At 41.8% G+C, this 19,252-nt stretch overlaps 3 protein-coding genes across 5 annotated transcripts; 2 read left to right on the top strand and 1 right to left on the bottom strand.

Annotated features, from left to right (window-relative positions):
• The first annotated feature begins 16 nt into the window (after positions 1-16).
• Positions 17-9,892, top strand: LOC134191864 (uncharacterized). Its single transcript, XM_062660495.1, has 16 exons — positions 17-87; positions 146-231; positions 308-414; positions 492-588; positions 657-773; positions 4,688-4,825; positions 5,699-5,765; positions 5,825-5,881; positions 5,950-6,053; positions 8,537-8,628; positions 8,684-8,734; positions 8,789-8,839; positions 8,918-9,032; positions 9,093-9,145; positions 9,371-9,487; positions 9,675-9,892. Exons 1-16 carry the CDS (start codon positions 30-32, stop codon positions 9,697-9,699), a joined length of 1,335 nt encoding a protein of 444 aa, XP_062516479.1. The 5' UTR covers positions 17-29; the 3' UTR covers positions 9,700-9,892.
• LOC134191862 (apoptotic chromatin condensation inducer in the nucleus-like) lies at positions 9,624-14,163 on the top strand. 3 transcript variants are annotated; one of them, XM_062660494.1, is made up of 5 exons: positions 9,624-9,644; positions 11,339-11,412; positions 11,529-11,880; positions 11,945-12,032; positions 12,111-14,163. In XM_062660494.1, the coding sequence occupies exons 2-5, from the start codon at positions 11,374-11,376 to the stop codon at positions 13,999-14,001; spliced, it is 2,370 nt and encodes a 789-aa protein (XP_062516478.1). In that variant the 5' UTR covers positions 9,624-9,644; positions 11,339-11,373; the 3' UTR covers positions 14,002-14,163. The 3 variants fall into 3 exon arrangements, with proteins under 3 accessions (XP_062516478.1, XP_062516476.1, XP_062516477.1); XM_062660492.1 differs by lacking the exon at positions 9,624-9,644 and adding an exon at positions 10,238-10,370; XM_062660493.1 differs by lacking the exon at positions 9,624-9,644 and adding an exon at positions 10,823-11,224.
• Positions 14,164-14,272: 109 nt separating this feature from the next.
• Positions 14,273-15,758, bottom strand: LOC134191865 (complement factor H-like). Its single transcript, XM_062660496.1, has 4 exons — positions 15,677-15,758; positions 15,462-15,617; positions 14,960-15,394; positions 14,273-14,892 (listed from the first exon to the last, which is right to left on the bottom strand). The coding sequence occupies exons 1-4, from the start codon at positions 15,753-15,755 to the stop codon at positions 14,273-14,275; spliced, it is 1,290 nt and encodes a 429-aa protein (XP_062516480.1). The 5' UTR covers positions 15,756-15,758.
• Positions 15,759-19,252: the final 3,494 nt, after the last annotated feature.

The raw sequence follows: 19,252 nt of genomic DNA, 5'->3' as shown, positions 1-19,252 counted from the left end.
CTAATCACATGCATGTCACGTGACTGACAATGTTGTCTCAATTTTTCATTCTCTCTTCAAGAGGAGACACTATAGCGTTCAGAGACTGTATGATAGTTACGTCTTCAACCTGTTGTTAATGCTAACAATTCACGTTTTGCTCTAGATCGAGGCGACGTCGTGAAGGGCACTGCTGACATTTTTTACAGGAAAGCGAAAGGGTGGAAGGGCAGCCAAGCGCCACCTATATTTGTACGCTCTTTTTACTAACGCGTGACATGACGTCTTCGTGTGATGGTCACGTGACTAGAATTTGTTTCGTGTCCAGAACGTGGAAGGAGTGCACTTCATTCACATTAAACGTAGTGGACTGTACTTTGTATTCACCACCAAGTTCAACGTATCGCCCGCGTTCGTAATAGAAACATTGAACAGGTGAACGGAAATTGAAACTTTTGCAGAAATTCAACATTGAATTTACATATACGTCCTCTTTCTTTGACTGTGGCCAGACTGTGTAATCTGTTCAAAGATTATTGTGGTATCCTTAATGAGGAATCTCTGCGACTAAATTTCGTGCTCATTTACGAACTACTGGATGAAGTTCTTGTATGAATTTTGATGTCAATGATGAGAGTTGTAGCTTACTTTGTGGATTGCTTGAATACGTTGTCTAGGACTTTGGGTATCCTCAAGTTCTCTCGACAGAGACACTGAAGACGCATGTACATAATCAACCCGTTCCTGTGGAAATGGAGAAACAACATCACGCCTCGTTTATAGGATCATCTGGAGTAAGTGATTTAATTTGTAGCAACAGACTTCACACATTTAGCATGGATATCTGGAAATGTAAAGTTATTTAATTGTTTGACTGTAAAGGCTGGTTCACAATATTGACGCTGACACTCAGCTGTGTGTCAACATCAAAGACACCGCCTTGATGCAGGTGGCATCCTTCGATGTTGATGCTGACGCTGGAATAGGATTCATTTCTATTCCGGTGTCAGTGTCAGCGTCGGCATCAGTGTCCACATGATTTTGTCCCAAAACTTATTATTAGAATTTTAAAAGCTTTTTCTCTCAAAAAAAGAAATAGATGTAGGGATTGTGTAAAAGTAACAGAAACAGGATCTATAGATAATATGAACCAAAGCCAGACATCATTAGTGAATCCTTCCAACCCACTAAAAGTAAAATGTAGGGAAGGTGGTTGGAAGGATTCACTAATGATGTCTGGCTTTGGTTCATATTATCTAAATCTTGTTTCTGTTACTTTTTATACAATCCCTATAATCTATTTCTTTGTCACAGAAAAAGTTTTTAAAATTCTAGTTTGGTAAGTTCTTAGGAGCGCAAAAGTGCAGCAAAGCTAGGGTGTACATGTCTTCATTAGGGCCTGTAAGCCTTTTATAAGTATGTCTAAGCATTGTTCTTTCTTCCGTGTGTGTATAATTGAATATGCAACGACAGTTGGAATAGAACTTGACTTAGTAGTCAAAGCCAAAGATCATCACATACGGGATATGCGTTACAAATGTTGGGTTCCCGTATATATTGCTATGTGTACGTAATTATTTGTCAATTTTGCTACTGTGTGCGACGCAGATCGCAAACAATTTCAGACTAGACCGGACAATGGCAAACATGATCGAATTACACAGTTTTGGTGATAAACTCCTTCATAAACGCGTTTGGTCTATCTGATTGGCTCTTCGTCCATTGTCCCTGGTTGCCATGGACAAGCAATCGCAAATACTGCTCCATGATTAGCTCGAACTGTGCAATAGCATTGATGACGGTCATTGGATCAAATCTGCTTGAAAGAAACACAATTTTAATTAACATTGATTTCGGTTTCTCTAGTCATCAAAAGAATAGAGTTTGGGTAATTCTAAAGCGTTTTCTCAAGTTTCACAGCCGTACATAACGTACAAAAAGAGATATCCGTGGAGGAGGAGGAGAAGAAGAAGAAGAAGAAGAAGAAGAAGAAGAAGAAGAAGAAATTGACGTATGGGCTTCCGAGGCTAGCAACTGTTTTCTAGGTTGTTAGATGATTATTGACCAAAACAAAAATAGGATATAGTACACGACGTGCAAACATTTCATTCATTGATTTTGAGAAATTTTAGTCTTCATTTACTATGTTTTCTAAGCGTGCAAAAAGATGACCATGCCCCACAATGCTCCAAAACCGGGGCAATCCCTACATACAGGGTACTACCGTATCCACATGCACAGTACAATCACGGGATACTATTTTATGTGTTTAGAGCACTCTAAGTCCAAAGAATTAATTAAAGAGTGAAGAAGTATACAAAATAGTAAAAATTTACTTCATTAGGGGCCATCTGCAATTTTCATATTTTTTTATAAATCTAGATTTGGAACAAATTGTTGTTGACCCACTCATCCACCACGAATTCTATTCCTAAAATAATTTGACTTGACATTCCATTTTTATATATTTTAGACAGAGTCAGCTGCGACATGATGGCATAATGTGAGAATGGCTAATTAATTGTTTGATTGAGTTCTAATCAAATTGTTGGTTGAACATTGCAACATATAGTATTCGAGTCTCCTGGACTGCATTGTACCGGTGACAAAAATACTACTACATTAATAGCCAAACAACAAATCTCAACCATGGGGCAAACAAAATTTAGGTTTTGTCTGCCAAAATTGCCTTTGAGAAACGATTGAATGTTAATGTTTTCTAATTCAAGATGGCAAATTCTCACAAGATCAACACAAGAGTTCTATTTAGAATGTAATAACAGAGTAAGGATATGGCAGTAACATTGTAGATTGTGTTCGCCATGACTGACTACTCGATTTGCTACACTACTAATGGCACCAACTGAGTCACCACTATACTGGACTCTGCTATTAGTGTTTGTCTGTCTGTCTGTCTGTCTGTCTGTATGCCTGTCTGTCTGTCTGTCTGTCTGTCTGTCTGTCTGTCTGTCTGTCTGTCTGTGAACATAATTTTTTCTTGAATGGCGTAACATATCAATATGAAATTATCAGAACAAAGATCTTGCCAAAATCTTGGACGAGTTCAAACAAGCACTTGGGTCAAGCTCAAGGTCATCATATTACGAGTTGTGCAATCCCATCATGGATGCTTCTAGTTGTTTAATGAATTTTAAAATGCAAATTGTTACTTGTAGATTTGTAGTAGTATTAATACTAAAGGTGACAAGGATATGATGATGTAATTGAATTTCGTATTTTTAAGAATTCGGATTTGGGCTTACCCACTGACCCCTTTCGTCTCAAATCTGGATTTATAAAAAAATACGAAATTTACGGACTGCCCCTTATTACCGTACTTATTGTTTGTTTATTTTCAGTACAGATATGGAAACAGTGAAGTCAAATCATGGTAGTACATTTGAAATGGACCTAAAATGCTGCATATTTGTCGTCAGGGTTTAATACCATTGAAATCTATTTGGTGGGTGTATACTGTAGGGTTGATTGTTATTATCAACAAGAATTCTTGATTTGGAACAAGATCCAATACAATAAATGCTGGAGTTGGTCCAGCTGTTCCCATCATTGCAGGACCGGCTGTGTCTTCCCACTTGTTGCTCTTAAGCATGTTTTTGACATTAAACATGTTTAAACTCTACACACACACACACACACACACACACACACACACACACACACACACACACGCAGTGACCTACCCAGTCTACGTCTCCACTTGTCTATTTTATCTGGGCTATTAAAATAATTATTCGGACTTGGTTGTACCATGCAAATTCGTTTCTAGTACACATGTGCACCACTATGTCAGAAGGTGCGTGGGTGAGAGCATCTGAAGAGCCATTGGAATGTTCAACAATAATGGTAGATGGAACGCTGGTTGTGGGAGAGGCTAGATCTGGTGGAGAAAGGCTACATTCACCTGTCTGGAGTGAAGAAGACATTGCCTATTTCTGTCTTCTTCCAACAGTCTCCAAAGAAAGAGAAACAACAGTGCGATCGTCGTGGAATGCTCCTTACTATCACGTTACTATCACGTGACTGTTAAACCTAAACCACTTTTGTTAAACGACCTCTGAAATAGCCTTGTCTTCAGGCATTTGCCTTGCTCCTCCGTGCAGCGCTCTCGCATCGCATGACTAGACAGCCTAGTCATGTGATGCACGAGCACTGCACGGAGGAGCAAGGTGAACGCCTGTGGACGAGGCTACCTGTAAAACATGTTTAGCAAAGCTGTTTAGGTTTACAGTTAAACAGGTTTAGTTAATGCTAGCAGAAACGCGACGATGAATCCTAAACACTTTAGTTAAACATCTTTAAGCCCTAGTGGAGATGCACCCAAAGACATTACCTATTCTAGCCATACCGAATGTTGATCATAAATGACCCTTCAGCTATTTATGACAAGTCCCACATTTTGACTAGTGCTGACAGTGGAAACAATTTTTGGCAGTTTGTCATTGGCTTTCATGTAGTTTTAGATCATGTGAGCAACCATGTTCTTTAGCATGTGTTAGGATGGACCACTTTGATATGCTTCAGTGCCCTTGATTAAGATATACAATAAGCGAATGTAAAGTGCTTCAATCAACATCTAGTTCTTGCATGTCATGTTAGTAAGTCATCTCACTTAATATTTGGATACTTACAGATATGCCATTGTTGAACTAATGGTACATGTATTGTTTGTGTGTGTGTGTTTTTACAGCCTGCCTCTAATCAAAAGAGTGTGCCAAGCTTTGCTGCGAACAAACCGATAGCTGTTAGCTTGGAACAGCAACGAGCTCAAAAGAATGAAATTTTTGTTGATCTGTTGGAGAGGCTCACTGTGCTGATAGGAGCTGATGTACGGTACATTATGCACTGTCTGCATGGATTGAGTATGTGGCCAAATTATTAATCAATTAAGTAGATGAATGAATGAAAATTTCATAGACTTGCAAGTAATTGTATTCTGAAAAATGTCAGGCTGTAGGGTAGATGGCAATGAAAATGATAAATAGAAATTGTGTTGTATGAGCAGGTGGCAGAAGTGTGTGACTATTTGCCAGACATTGTGCTATTACTTCTCTTCATAGACATACTGAGAGCAATACAACACAAGCACATAACTGTTGATTGGACTGGAAACAGTGTCACACTCACTTAATGTTTGGTTGAAACTTTCACTCTCATTTTGTTGTATCTTGGAACATTGAATGTTAGACAGAATACAAATTTGAATTTTGGACTTAATTAAGAAGCAATATTGTGGACTTGCCTATGACATAGGTTGTGTTAGTTGATCTGTTTGCTTGCTTGCCTGTGTATTCATTAATTTGCATAAAGTATTGGTATATATCTGTATGTCTCTAGAAACAGTGGTAGCTTTGCTGAGTTTGTGAAGAGCCATTAGGAAATCATCTCTAATGTCTTAGTGATGTCAGCTGTGTGTGTGTGTGTGTGTGTGTGTGTGTGTGTGTGTGTGTGTGTGTGTGTGTGTGTGCATGCGTGTGTGTGTGTGTGTGTGTGTGTGTGTGCATGCGTGTGTGTGTGTGTGTGTGCATGTGTGTGTGTGTGTGTGTGTGTGTGTGTGTGTGTGTGTGTGTGTGTGTGTGTGTGTGTGTGTGTGTGTGTGTGTGTGTGTGTGCATCAACCTGTCTCACATTTTTTAGTCTTACTTTTGCTCATGGTCGTTGGTTTGTATATCTAATTCTGCCTTTATGGCCACACGGTGCAGGGAACTGTCCTACGAGCTGAAGTGGCTGGTTGCTTGCAAATGAAGAGCTTCCTAGCTCACAGTTCAGGTACATTGCAATCTATTAACGTGTTGTCCTTCCTCAATGCATGTTTTTATATATCTTAGAAGTGAGGCTCGGATTAAATGAAGACTTGGTAATTGGGAATACAGATAGAGGGTCTGGTAGGTCATCCCTTTCTATTATGTCTACACTTAATTGAGGTAATAGACTGATGCTCTGGGTCTACTAGGTTCACTAGGTGTAACACTTGATGACTGCAGTTTTCATGAAGCTGTTAATCTGGAAGAGTTTGAAAGAGATCGTGTAGTGAGCATCATGCCACCAGACGGAGAGGTAAGAAATGTTATCACATGTTATTGTATGCGTAGCTATAGCTATCAGAAGCAGTGAGATCGGATCCCTTTGAGCTATCTTTGTCTTTGTTGCTTGGTGATGTAATGATCAATAGTATCCTCTTTCTGGTTTGTTCTTTATGACTGTTTCTATTTATTAGTTGGTCGTCTATCATCAAATGACCATTGATACATTGGGAACTAGCCAGATGTTATATGTTGTTTTTATCAACTAGGGTGTGTTGCTACTTTGTTCTAGTGATGGACTAGTGTTATCAGTTTTTAATTAATTTTATTCAGAGTTTATGAAAGTACAAATGACTGACTTGAGAGACAAAGCATACTGTATGCCTAGGATGACTAAGACAAACATGGTTGGACTCTTGTGGTACTCTTGACTTGACAATACGGATGCACTCCACCCACACTGTTAAAAGTAAACTGAATACTAGATGCTTAATTAATTAACCAAACAGACAAGCGTAACTGTTTCTGTGGTGTTTCAAGTATTGGTTGTCAGCTAGTCTCACACCAGACTTCCTGAGAGACACGTGAAACAACATTGAGATTAGAGACGAGAATGAGACTGGCAGCTGTAGTTGTGCTGTCGGTGTCCTTCAAGCACGTTTTAACACCATGACCCACCCAACAAACCATTTTGCAAAAATGTGGAAATATGAACTAGACAAAAGAATGATGCACAATGGCAATCTCAACAGTAAAGATTAGTAAAGCAAGTGTGATCATCAAATATGATGGGCAACTGTGTAAAATTTACTATAAAATTGTCTGCATATTAATTAAGTATTTATCATTCTCTGTTGATGGTTAGATATGAGCAGAGAGAGTATGCAAACTGTTTGTATGCTTTTACCAACTGAAACAACATAACATGTTTTCTTTCAAGATAAATACAGAGATTTGTACTACATGCATGTCTATGGCACACTGAACGTGACTTTATTAGGTTAGTCACATATATAGGGTGTGAACACATATATAGGGTGTAAAACCACATATATAGGGTGTAAAACACCCTATATAGGCATATATTATTTTCAAGTAAAAACAGGAGGTACTCTACTGCTTCTAATGTTTGTTGATACTAATTCTTTACTAGAATCTAAATATACCTTTTTACAAATTATAATTTTTAGGTCTCGATGTGCACTATTAGTCATTTAATTTAATTATTTGTTCATTTATCTTTCAAACTGATTCAATTCTTTAAACCTTTCTAGTTGGCATCTTTGAGCTGCACACTTTGTCTAGTGGCCATTGTGTGTGTGTGTGTGTGTGTGTGTGTGTGTGTGTGTGTGTGTGTGTGTGTGTGTGTGTGTGTGTGTTTGTAGACGCAAGCAAAGCCATAAATGAGTTTGGTCGTGTCAACCACTCACTCCACATGTTTGTGTGTGTTCATCATGAGCAAATTGAGTGTCTCGATCTTGTCCAATGTTTATACACACAAACAGGGTGCTGTAACATTTAGTATATCAAGTTACCTTATATGGAAAATGTCCGTATTGCACTATTGTATAGTAAATATTGTAATATGTTAAGCTAAAAGATCCTATCTTTATTTATTGCATTATATGACTTAACAAATTAAAGAACCAATTGGGAATTAGAGAACCACTTGCTCAAGTTTCACCACCTGCTTTTACAATGGATCTACCATATGTTCTTATAAGATCAGTCTTGATGTCTTGATCTACTGTGCCCTGTAGGTGAGGTCAGGTCAGTGTGTGTGTGTGTGTGTGTGTGTGTGTGTGTGTGTGTGTGTGTGTGTGTGTGTGTGTGTGTGTGTGTGTGTCTGCTCTGAGGGATTTCAGTGGTCATTAGTTAGGCACTTAGTGGTTATCTAACTTTGTATGAGGCTAATGAGCTAACAGGATGAACACCTGTATGTGGCCTGCTGAAATACATCTACATGTAGGTAGGTGGCTACAATTACAGCTAGATGACATGTGTAAATCCACAAGATAACAAACCTAGAAGTAAGGTGGAAGAATAATATTGAGTTACCATAGTTGTGTGTTGGAGTCTATTGATTTGAAATCTTGTTGGGTATAATTGGGTTGGGGCTCATCTTTTTAGAATTCTAATCCAAATTTGGTTGGAACTGTCAAGGAGAAGCATCTCACTGTGGAAGCCATTTGTACCAAGTAAACAGAATCCCTACTTGCCATAGACAGGTGTAAGTCTTGCTATTCTCTTCTAATGTGATGCTTTCATACTAATCTTATGATACTACCAGGAGGTTAATGACACTTGGAGTAAATGTCAGTAGGTTAGGCTTCGAACTGTACCTTTTCAAATAAGTCATTTCAGGATCACCTCTTGTAGTTTGCTCAGACTCTGCTGAGACAACAAGAACATACAAGATAATGCTTGTGTTGTTTATTGTGCTGTTCCTGCCAGCAGGAAATATCCTATTGAATAATGCGTCTATGGATGCATGACTCTTTGAATAATTGTTTTTAGTCTACCCTCATGAATTATCGAGTATCGGGTGACTTTCGAAACACTTTGCCATTTAATGTATTTCCACTGGTTGAAGAAGGAGAATCGGCAAGGTCGACTCACTGTTGTTCTTTATTTTGCTGTTTACTGATGTAGTTTGTCCTTTAGATCCTCCGTTGATATTTCATTAACCCTGCGCTGCAATCTTCCTTCAAACTGGTGCGTTTCTCATGTGCAGTACAGAGTTGAATTTCTATGTATTTATTCTGGTAGTCATGCAATGAACATCACAGTTCGAATACCAGTACCAAAATCAACGACAAGGTAATTTTGCTCAGAATAGAATGACCACCATTTTGTCTAACTGTGGGGGTTAATTAATTAATTAACTTTTTACTATAGAGTATCTCAAGAGTTGGGAGCTAGTCAGACAATGGAATACAAAGCGTTAGAGAAATCAATCCTCTGGAAGATGAAAAAGATCAGCAGCCACGCAGAACAGCACGCCAAATTCAAAGTTGGATCATAAACAGCTTTTCCTGATTGTGACAATGAGACTAAATAGTGTTGCTTGAAGGTGAGCGTGTCTGAAAAGAGCAAGACCACTAGGAAAGAGATTGGACCTCTGAGGTTAGCCACAAACGCAGGGAGTCTGTGGCATGTGAAATCACATTAACAGATATTTCTTCCAATCAAGACTAAGTCAGAAATCTCTCTCTAATGTTTAGCGGCACACAGTTGTGGTGTTTGTGATGTCTACCCACATTGCATGATGAGTCCTGTTGATGTAGATACTCACTCTCGTTACGTTGTTTATGTTTGTGTAACGAGTGTTTCTGTGTGTACACACTGCAGCATCGACTTCGAGATACCAATGTTTGTCTGCTCCGGTCTGAACATCCGATTCCTGAGGGTGTTCGAACGCAGCGGATCCTACAGTCCGTTCCGGTGGGTGCGCTATATCACACACAGGTAATGTGTCCTCGCACACCACACAACACTACATTCTTAGAATTTCCTAACGTAGTCCCTATCACCATTCTGTCTATACACTGACATCTGTACTTCAGCACTGTCTTTGCATTCATCGCCTAGAACATGCGCATGCTGGACAATCATTTTCTGTTGGGTAATTTCTCTCTTCACTTTGTTTGTGCAGCGATTCCTACGTCATTAGGATATGAGGCGAGAATGAGAGAAGATCACCTAGAACGTGAAGAGCTGCTTACGTGCGCACTGCAGATGACTCGTGCATGTCTATGTATTTCCGGTGTAAGAGGACTCGACTTCCTCAAGTGATGTGTTACACTAATAAAGCGAAGCCTCACCTGGACACGCGTGCTGCTTCGTCCATCTCTGCAGCACTCGTTCCCAGAAATTTAGCAATAGACTTTCTATCATGCTCGCGAACTGGCATGTTTGGGGCGGTCGGGAGTCAATTAGGCAACAGGTAATGAGCGATTGCGACGAAAAGCGTTAGACGTAACGCCTCTCGATCCCACGGTGTAGATTTAGTGACATTTCGGTGTAAGACGACGGCGGAGCTGTGGAGGTAAGACATACTGTCTGGTCGGTGGAGTGCGTCTGACTGAATCAGTGTGGGGTCCGGCAATGCGCCCGAGTCGCACGTGCTCTGTTGCAGTCGCTGTTACGTCACGACCCGAAATCTTGTGATTGGTCGAGGGTGTAGCACTATCGAGCTGTCGCGCTGTTGACCTCTGCTTTTGGCTTTGTGCTCGACCGTCGTGCTGACACCATCTAAACGACCTTCCTCGCTCCTCGACGGTTGCCGTTTTCATACACACATCCGGATCGATTGATCTCTTGATTGGCTTGAAGAGCAGTGAAACCCGAGGTTGGTGCTATCTGCTGCTCGCGACGATTCTTGCGCATTTCGCGGTCAATCTAGTTGTACGACGACTTGTTGATCGTATTGGTGGTTACAACAGTACTTTGGGCTTCCGCCCGAGTTCCCTACGCGTGTTCATCACCGAGGTGCTTCATGTGCCATTGTGTCGATCAATTTCTCACTCCATCGAGCGAGTTACGCGACGCGAAGACCGTTAGTGTACAACGTAGGGTATCGTACACGACGACGCGTTGTCGATTTTCGCGTCAGTTGTGAGCACGTCGAGAGAATCCGGGACGAAACCTCAACTCCTCCTTCCCGCGACCAAAGTCGGGGGACAAAGCGATGCCGCTCTCTGCCTGTTTGCTTCCGATCGCTTCCGATCGGGCGAATTCGTTCGATGCGTAAGACGCACAGTCGTTTTTTTAGTTTGCGAATGGCGGTCGCAAAGTATCTACCTTTCTAACTTCGTTTCGGTCATGGGGGAGAAGGCCGGACGCGTAATTGTCGCCACCTTGGGTTTAGGTCTCATTGAATCGGTTTAGGCACGTACTGGCTACCAGCTAACTCTACGTGGTCTCGAACTGTAGAACCCGTTAGGCGAAGTTTGGCAAGCGGGATCGAAAAATAAACATCAGCCTCTGATCTGCATGACGGGACCGCCCACTCACGTGACGCTGCTCTCTTCCGCTGGTTATTCACAATTCTCTGTCGGTTGATAAGCAGGTACTTGTGTCAAGTCGAGCTGCTTACGTCGAGGTAAGCTGTAAATTACCGACTCGCGAGTTGCAGATCGAAAACAGACGTCGAATGGTTTTCGATGTGGCACGTGCGAAGGCTTCCGACGTCGGATCGTTTAGGTGTTGTGTGCTCGTCCCTACTGCTTCGCGTCGCTCCCGAATGGATGAATAGCGATCGATCGTTCGGAAGCGACGCTTTTATTCTGGCGTGTTGCTGACGCTTTGATTTGGCAGGTGGAGCGTGTTGAGGTGATCCGGTGAGGTGGAGCATGAACGATCATCACGTGGATGAAGAAAGAAACGAAGAGGTAGGACCCCGTTGGATGATCTGTGAACAGACTTTGTTGTCTGGATCGTGATACCCACCTGGTGTCGGAAGCCGTGTGTAAACAACTTACGTATTGGCTATACTATGTATGTGCAGGTTGATGCGATGAGTACTAATCCACGACGTAGCGCGAGACTTGGCTCACGGTCGTCGTCGTGCTCGTCCACGCCTGTTTTAGGCGGCGCTGCCATTGTGGCTAAGATACAGAATCTAGACGGTGCGCAGATGAACGACGAGAGAGCGAAAGGCAATGGAGCGTGCGTCAAAGTGGAGCAGCAGCAGCAGTCTTCATGCAAAGAGGTCTTTGCATGTGATGTGGTCGAGAGCGGTTGTGCTGCTGGCCTGACGGCTCGTGCTCAAGATTCGGGAGCGAGTGCGCCCGACACTTTTCCGTTGCTCGCGGGGAGTCCGGTGACGATCAGCGGTGAAGTTTTCTACGAAGGCAACGGTGAAGCAGTCTTCGACTTGATGATATTTGCATAGATCATCAGTGATATGTGTGTATTTGATAGACATGCTTGTGGTCAGAGTCAACTGGCGCGGATTGGAGTTTACCGGAACACTCATCAAACAGGGGAAAGGCCAGTGGGCTCCGACCAGGTGAGCTACTTTTCATACGTCGCATGTGCTTGTGTCGCGTACACATATCACTCAGTTACTAGTCTGTTCGATTACAAGGATGAGGATGATGGAAGAAGGGGAAGCTGAGGCTGAAATCAGTCAAGAGAGAGCAGAGGAACCAATTGTTAGAACAAGGAAGAGGAAAGGTCTTAGAGGTAGAGACAAGGGTAATGGAGAGGAAAAGTCATCTCCTGGAAGACCGACAAATAGAAGGAGAGGAAGAGCAGCAAGAGCTAAGAAGGAAGAAGAGGAAGAAGAGGAGGAACACGAAGAAGGGGAAGAGGAGCAAGAAGTAAAGAGTAAGGGAAGTGAACAAGGAGACTCTAATGGAGAAGAATACAAGGTCTCCAATACTACTCAACAATCATTACCAAGTCTTCGTTCTAAGAAACGATCACCAGACACGACACCAACACCAACCAAGGAACTAATGAATGCCTACCAAACCTCTCCTCCTGACTCAAACAAACCAGAATCACCCAGTGAACAGCCAGAGTACTTTGAATGTCCCGAAGCTGATTGTCCAAGAAAGTACAAGCACATGAAAAGTTTGAAACATCATTTGGCCTGTGCCCATCAGATAGTTCGTCGACATAATCTGAAACGAAAACTACTTGGTGCCACGGGGCAAGATTCAGAAGATGAAGAGAGGAAGACTGATGAAACAATGCAGAGTCCAGCATCAAAAAAGACAAAATCACGTTTATCAAAAGAACATCCACGCAAAGGGAAGATGATATCCTCACAGACTGAGTGTGGGAGTGGCAACAGTGAGAAAGAAGAGCATGAGCTAAAGAATAGTATCTCTGAAGACGCAAAGCAATCTAGAAAGATGAAGCAGCGACAAGCGACAAGAGGAAGTCTAAAACAGCAAGTTCAGAGTGAAGAGGATGACAAGAGAGAAGATGGAGAATGTGGAGGAAGTGGCCAGGAGACACCACCACCCATGAAGGAGACTACTCATGTTGGGCAGGAAAACAAAGAAGATACTGGCATGAAAGATGACATGTCTTCTATTATGCAGCAATCAAGATTTGGTCATACGTTGTCATTTGGTAACAATTTCACTGTTGTGAACAGTCCAAGTGGTCGGTCATTGACATCTGTGAGTCCATTGAAAGGAAGCCTTCCTGCTGCGCTGAAGATCAGCAATAATCAAATCCATGGTAGGGATGGTGCTTCAGGAGACAGCAGTGAAGCTCAACAAGGGCAAGGGTTGCATCAGTCATCTCTAACACCTGCAATTGAGAGAATAACAGTAGGACGAACTGTTGCCAACACAACGACAACTGCTCAACTGCCTACTGAATGGTCAAAAGCATTTCCGAGTGCAAGAGATGAAGGACAAACGATGAGATCAAATCAGCATTCGGATAGGCATGTGTCTCCTGCTGGAGGAAGTAGGAGTCCCTCTAATATAATGAGGAAAAACCGGCTTACTTCTTTGAACAATACAGTGGCTGACAAGTCACCTGCAAAGGCTGATATTTCAACTGCTACACAATCTAAACCAGAGCCATATGCTAGATTAGGTGAAGCAGCTGCTGCAGGCTACAAGACTGACAATCAACGAATGAAAGTTGAGCACAATTTGTCTGACTTCCATATGTCTGGGTCTCCTTCCGTTAGCTCTGGTGTAGATGGTCATCTACCTAGAAATAGTTCGAGCGTTTTTGGTCACTTGTCGGCATCTAAGGACTACCAACAGGCTATACGGTTGAACAATCCACGTGATCATCCATTAGGCATGACAGCGTTTTCTCCATTTCCCTTCTTTCCTGACATGTTTGGCGGATTTCCCAACTTCTCTAATTATTCATTAGGAAGAGATATCGCTTTCCCTATTGGATTTGCAGGACTTAATGCTATTGGCCCTGCCAGTGACTTGAACATGAGAGCATCCATTGCAGCTGCTGAATTGAATAAAGCAAGGGGAGGGAACACATGAGAGACCTTGTAACTTTTTATATTTGAACAGGTGATTTGTAAGCTAAGTTGTAATCATAGTGATTCCTATGTATGCAGAGATGAGTTTTATTTCTGTGTTATAGCGCTTTAATCGTGAAAGTTTTGCATGGCAATGGTCCAGCTAATAAAATAGTACAGTTGCTTCATCTGTTACCATGCTCTATTACCTGATGACATCATTTCAATTTCTATCTAATAGGTACTAATCTAGAATTGTATTCATTAATTTTCCCAAAGCCAACAGTTAGTTTCTAGTTGAGCTTGTGACATCTTGGCACCTGCTGTTTGGATTTCCCAGTGTATTCCCATTTTCCGTGGTTACATTTGACCCTCTTGGGTCCTATGATCTTGTTGTATTTATCACATTGTAGCTGCAGTCTCTTTTTTGTTCGATAGATTGATTGATTGGCAGCCACTATGGATATCTCTGGGGGAACCTTTAGTAGGAGTTCATCAAGACTGCATGTCGATTGTTGTAAACCGGTACCACTGTTGTTGCCTGATTTCATTTGTTTGTGGCACTGAATTGGATCACCCCTCCATTGGCCATCTCTGCATACTAATATTCCTCCTCCTTTCATGTTGCTTTGACACTCATAGATGGCTTTAGTTCCTTCCCTAGGGCAGGCCCTTTTGAGGATTTCTAGTCGAGCCTTTGGATATTGAGGAGGTTCAGCGCAGGCGCACCTGTTTCTACGCTTGCAAGGATTCACGTAACGTGGCTTCCATTGTCCATTTGGCTGACACACGTGATGTGTGAATGCTTCAGATGAATTTGTATTGGTTGAGTCATTGCAGGTTGCAGGCATCTTTATTTCATTATTCACGTCAAATCGTTCCTTAACAGATTTGGAAGGATGTTTACACTTTTCTACAGAGAACACATCACACAATTTAGTACATTCTAGTCGTCACATAATAACAGATTATTTAATTACTAGATTGCTTGCATATTTTGCGACTGCATGTCGATTGTTGTAAACCAGTACCATTGTTGTTGCCTGATTTTATTTGTTTGTGGCACTGAATTGGATCACCCCTCCATTGGCCATCTCTGCATACTAATATTCCTCCTCCTTTCATGTTGCTTTGACACCCATAGATGGCTTTAGTTCCTTCCCTAGGGCAGGCCCTTTTGAGGGTTTCTAGTCGAGCCTTTGGATATTGAGGAGGTTCAGCGCAGGCGCACCTGTTTCTACGCTTGCAAGGATTCACGTAACGTGGCTTCCATTGTCCGTTTGGCTGACACACGTGCTGTGTGAATGCTTCAGATGAATTTGTATTGGTTGAGTCGGTGCAGGTTGCAGGCATCTTTATTTCATTATTCACGTCAAATCGTTCCTTAACAGATTTGGAAGGATGTTTACACTTTCCTACAGAGAACACATCACGCAATTTAGTACATGTTAGTCGTCACATAATAACAGATTATTTAATTACTAGATTGCTTGCATATTTTGCGAATTTTTGGCTTCCATGTTCCATCTGCTTGACAAGTGTGAGTAGTTGGCTGAGGTGGGCAGCCTGATTGTAGCCTGACAGCTTCATTCTCTTTATATGTTCCATTCAGGGCGGGATGGTGGCACGTTCCATTGTCTAGGTCAAATGTTATAATATGAACGAGCTCATGGTGAGACATCGACAGTTCGACTCACTTTGTACAGCATCGCTTGAACAGAGGCTCAAGAGCATGCAGTGTCCAAGGAACAACACCACCAGCTCTTTGTGTAGCATCGCTCTTACCATCAGTGGAGCAGCGTGTATGTTCGCAGGCTGCAGTCCCTATTCATTATATGCTTCTTTAATTGTCTCTGATTGCGTGACATTTTGCAAGATAAGTGAACGTCCATTGGTTGTGGAGGTGTTAATTTAACATTCCCTTTTAGTTAGTCAGGTCAGCCACGAAAGCTAGTGTGAAGAACGGAATCAAATGACTTTTTTCACAGCTTCAGCAATTGAAAGAGTGACGTTTAATTGAAAGGTAGGTATCATAATGGTTTAATTCTCAAGAAACAGTCTGTAGTGGGACCACATGCAGCTAGTGGGCGGAGATTAGTTAGCTTCTCCGTGTGTCTCCAAGAGTCCCTTGCATGTGCATGTGTGTCTAGAATTGTCCCGGCAAATGTCTAGGGTACGTTCTATATTTGATAGTGTGAGTGTTCCCTTGAGCACCGCTGAGAAATCTGACATTATTGGGAATTACATAATGGGACAATCTCACGCATAATTGTAATACCCTTTTTGCATTGTACGCTAGCTTCCGATTTGGTTTCATATTATTCAGATCAGTTTCTGTAAATACTCCCTATCCGCTCCGCGTACGCCGAAGGTCTGGCCCTACGTGAGACTCATGAAATGTAGCAAAGCTGTGTATATACCGTTCTGGATGATAGTAGCTAATTAATTAATTATTTATTTAATTTAATTAAGTCTCTAGATACCGTATCACCGCTCGCGTGTGCCTGCTTGTTGTTTGCACGAGTGCGAGTGTTGTGATTTTGTGTTTGCTTCTGTTTCTGACCCCATCTCGGACTGCTCTAACCCTAGAATGCAATTTGTCTGAGCGAAAACAACTTCTCCTGTCATTCTTTTGCGGGAATCTTTAATTAATTACTAAACATAGAGAAATGCAAAACTGTATTTCTAGGTATTTTATTAACTTAAATTAAAATTATTAATATCATGCCACGTGCCGTCTGTGGTCTTGGAAATTCTTGTGTGTCTTGACTTGTCTTGATTGACGTGACACAATGAGCTCTTTCAATTACCGCAATTCTACGGAAACTCCGCATCCGTTCCTTACCTTTATCATGTAAGCTTTATTACTGTCTGCTAGAAATTAATTGAATCCTATCACCGGTGACGTCACATTTATTATTATATACATTACAATAGTCTCAAATTACGTGTGGGAAACCGAGTAAGCAGCTAGAAAGGGTTAAATCAAGACCCTGTACAGTCCCAGATCCAGGAATTTTTGAAAGAGGAGGTTGACCTGGTAGCAGTTATTTATAGCATTGCTACTTTTTTCTTTTCTAATGAAATTATTGAAACACGCCCATTGGAAAAGAGGAGGTTTCAACCCCCTGAACCCCCATCTGGATCCGGGCCTGCTGTATAGACCAGATTGCTTGTACTTACTTAAGCACGTGCACGAAATTGCAGTCTGTATTTGCTATAGATAGGGGACTTAGCTATGATCATGGATGAGCGTCATTGTCTCAACTTTCTGTCAGACTAAGCAAAATGCAATACTATAGCTAACAACATTTCTATCAATCAAGCAGCTCAGTAGTGCTTCATGGACTGCAAACCGTTCTCTGTCGATCGGTCTTGGCTAAACAGCAAAACTCAATTGATTTTCTCTGTGCAAGTTTTATGTGTCGGTATTTTCCACGCAGCATCCCCTCCTTTGGATCGAACACATTTTGCCTTTACTGACTTCTCCTGCTTCTTTAACACCGCAGTGTCCTTGTCATTATGAGTCAACGTGAAGACACTATTCCTGTCTTTGCATAGCAACGATACTTTTTGGCCGATAGAAAAGATGGAGCGGTTGGAGTTTGCAATCATGATTTCTTTCGGCGTTCGCAGATTAGAAATGTGGCACACTCGGCATTGGTTTCCGTCTTTGCAAGCAGAGTTGTCGCCGATGACAGGAGGTGACGAAGTGGAATGATCTATAGCGACAGGTTTTAGTCAAACGAGCAAATTTCTAGAGGCTGGGCACACACACACACACACACACACACACACACACACACACACACACACACGCACGAACACACACACACACACACACACACACACACACACACACACACACACACACACACACACACACACACTACAGCACCAACAATATAGTGGATCACTTACTCGGACAGCGGTCCACGTACGGAGGTATCCACGAACCATTCTGCTGACAAGTGTGCATAGTTGTAGCTGGTACTGCGGTGACCTCAGAATCTGTCAGAGGACACGAAGAGGGAAGCCTCAGCACTTGACCTTTCGCGAAAGTGTCGTTAGTAAGGTTATCAGGGTGTCGACACACTTTCGTTAACGATTCTAACACAAACAGTCAACTCTATAGAGACTAAACCCTTTACAACAAACTCGCCTTTGACTTACTGTTTGGGCAAACAGGTGAGCTCTTGCTGATAACCAATATGCAAGCAAACGCAACGAATATAAAAATTCCAAATGATGGCATTTTGAGAAGATTCCGTAACGGAGCTATTTGAGCAGCTACCATTAAATACCTAAAATGTACAGATTCTCCGGGTATTACCAAACATGCTCGGATCAAGCCATCTGATATGGAAGTGTGGTGACCGAGAGATGCAACTGATTCGTAACTGCTAGGGAATGGTTTGTCTCCGGCTGCGCACGCGGATTTCGTGATAAGGAGAAAGGAATCTAACAAGTCGATGAACTGCCTTCTATTTACGAGTTCGATTTGACGAGTTTCCGAGACTTTCTTGGTGCAACTGCAATGATGACGGACTTGACCAGTTGTGCGGTCATTTCTCTATCTTTGTGCTAGTCTGTTATGACGACATTGTATTAGTATGACGACATTGCATTGGTATGACGTCACGACATTCTTTGCGTATAACAACATCAATTGTTTTAAAACATAATATTATATTGTATTAATTTTATACATATGTAATGTATTAAAATTGTATTATTATTAATTGTAGTATTGCATTGTGTCGTTATGCCCCTCCATAATGGGCAAGTGGGGTCTTTACCCCCATCTGGGCGCCCACCAACCCGGCAGGTGAGCCCAGCGGGGTACATGTTTCCGTGTAGTCCATACGGCGATCAATGACTAGCCAATTCGATATTGTATTGTATTATTATTGTATTAAAATTATGTTATTATTAATTGTAGTATTGTATTGTATTATTATTGTATTAAAATTGTATTATTATTAATTGTATTATTGTATTGTATTATTATTGTATCGAAATTGTGTCATTATTAATTGTCGTATTGTATCGTATTATTATTGTATTAAAATGTCGTTATGCCCCTCCATAATGGGCAAGTGGGTCTTTACCCCCATCTGGGCGCCCACCAACCCGGCAGGTGAGCCCAGCAGGGTACATGTTTCCGTGCATTCCATACGGCGATCAATGACTAGCCAATTCGATATAGATTGCAGGCATTACGGTGACCGCGAACTCGTAGACAGCACGCCTAGTGGATATCAACGACCACC

Source organism: Corticium candelabrum, chromosome 16, assembly GCF_963422355.1.
Source record: "Corticium candelabrum chromosome 16, ooCorCand1.1, whole genome shotgun sequence".
NCBI lineage: Eukaryota > Metazoa > Porifera > Homoscleromorpha > Homosclerophorida > Plakinidae > Corticium > Corticium candelabrum.
The sequence above is the reverse complement of the archived record's forward strand: the minus strand, read 5'-3'. Positions and strand labels throughout refer to the sequence as shown.

Bases quoted from the DNA above. Each gene is read 5' to 3' on its own strand.
- LOC134191865 (XM_062660496.1), bottom strand. From the start codon at position 15,755: ATGCTACACAAAGAGCTGGTGGTGTTGTTCCTTGGACACTGCATGCTC. The intron at 15,618-15,676 runs GTGAGTCGAACT...CATTTGACCTAG, and splicing joins TTCAAGCGATGCTGTACAAA to ACAATGGAACGTGCCACCAT. The intron at 15,395-15,461 runs GTAATTAAATAA...TGTTCTCTGTAG, and splicing joins CAAAATATGCAAGCAATCTA to GAAAGTGTAAACATCCTTCC.
- LOC134191864 (XM_062660495.1), top strand. From the start codon at position 30: ATGTTGTCTCAATTTTTCATTCTCTCTTCAAGAGGAGACACTATAGCG. The intron at 774-4,687 runs GTAAGTGATTTA...GTGTTTTTACAG, and splicing joins CGTTTATAGGATCATCTGGA to CCTGCCTCTAATCAAAAGAG. The intron at 5,766-5,824 runs GTACATTGCAAT...TATATATCTTAG, and splicing joins CTTCCTAGCTCACAGTTCAG to AAGTGAGGCTCGGATTAAAT.
- LOC134191862 (XM_062660494.1), top strand. From the start codon at position 11,374: ATGAACGATCATCACGTGGATGAAGAAAGAAACGAAGAG. The intron at 11,413-11,528 runs GTAGGACCCCGT...ATGTATGTGCAG, and splicing joins ATGAAGAAAGAAACGAAGAG to GTTGATGCGATGAGTACTAA. The intron at 12,033-12,110 runs GTGAGCTACTTT...TTCGATTACAAG, and splicing joins GGCCAGTGGGCTCCGACCAG to GATGAGGATGATGGAAGAAG.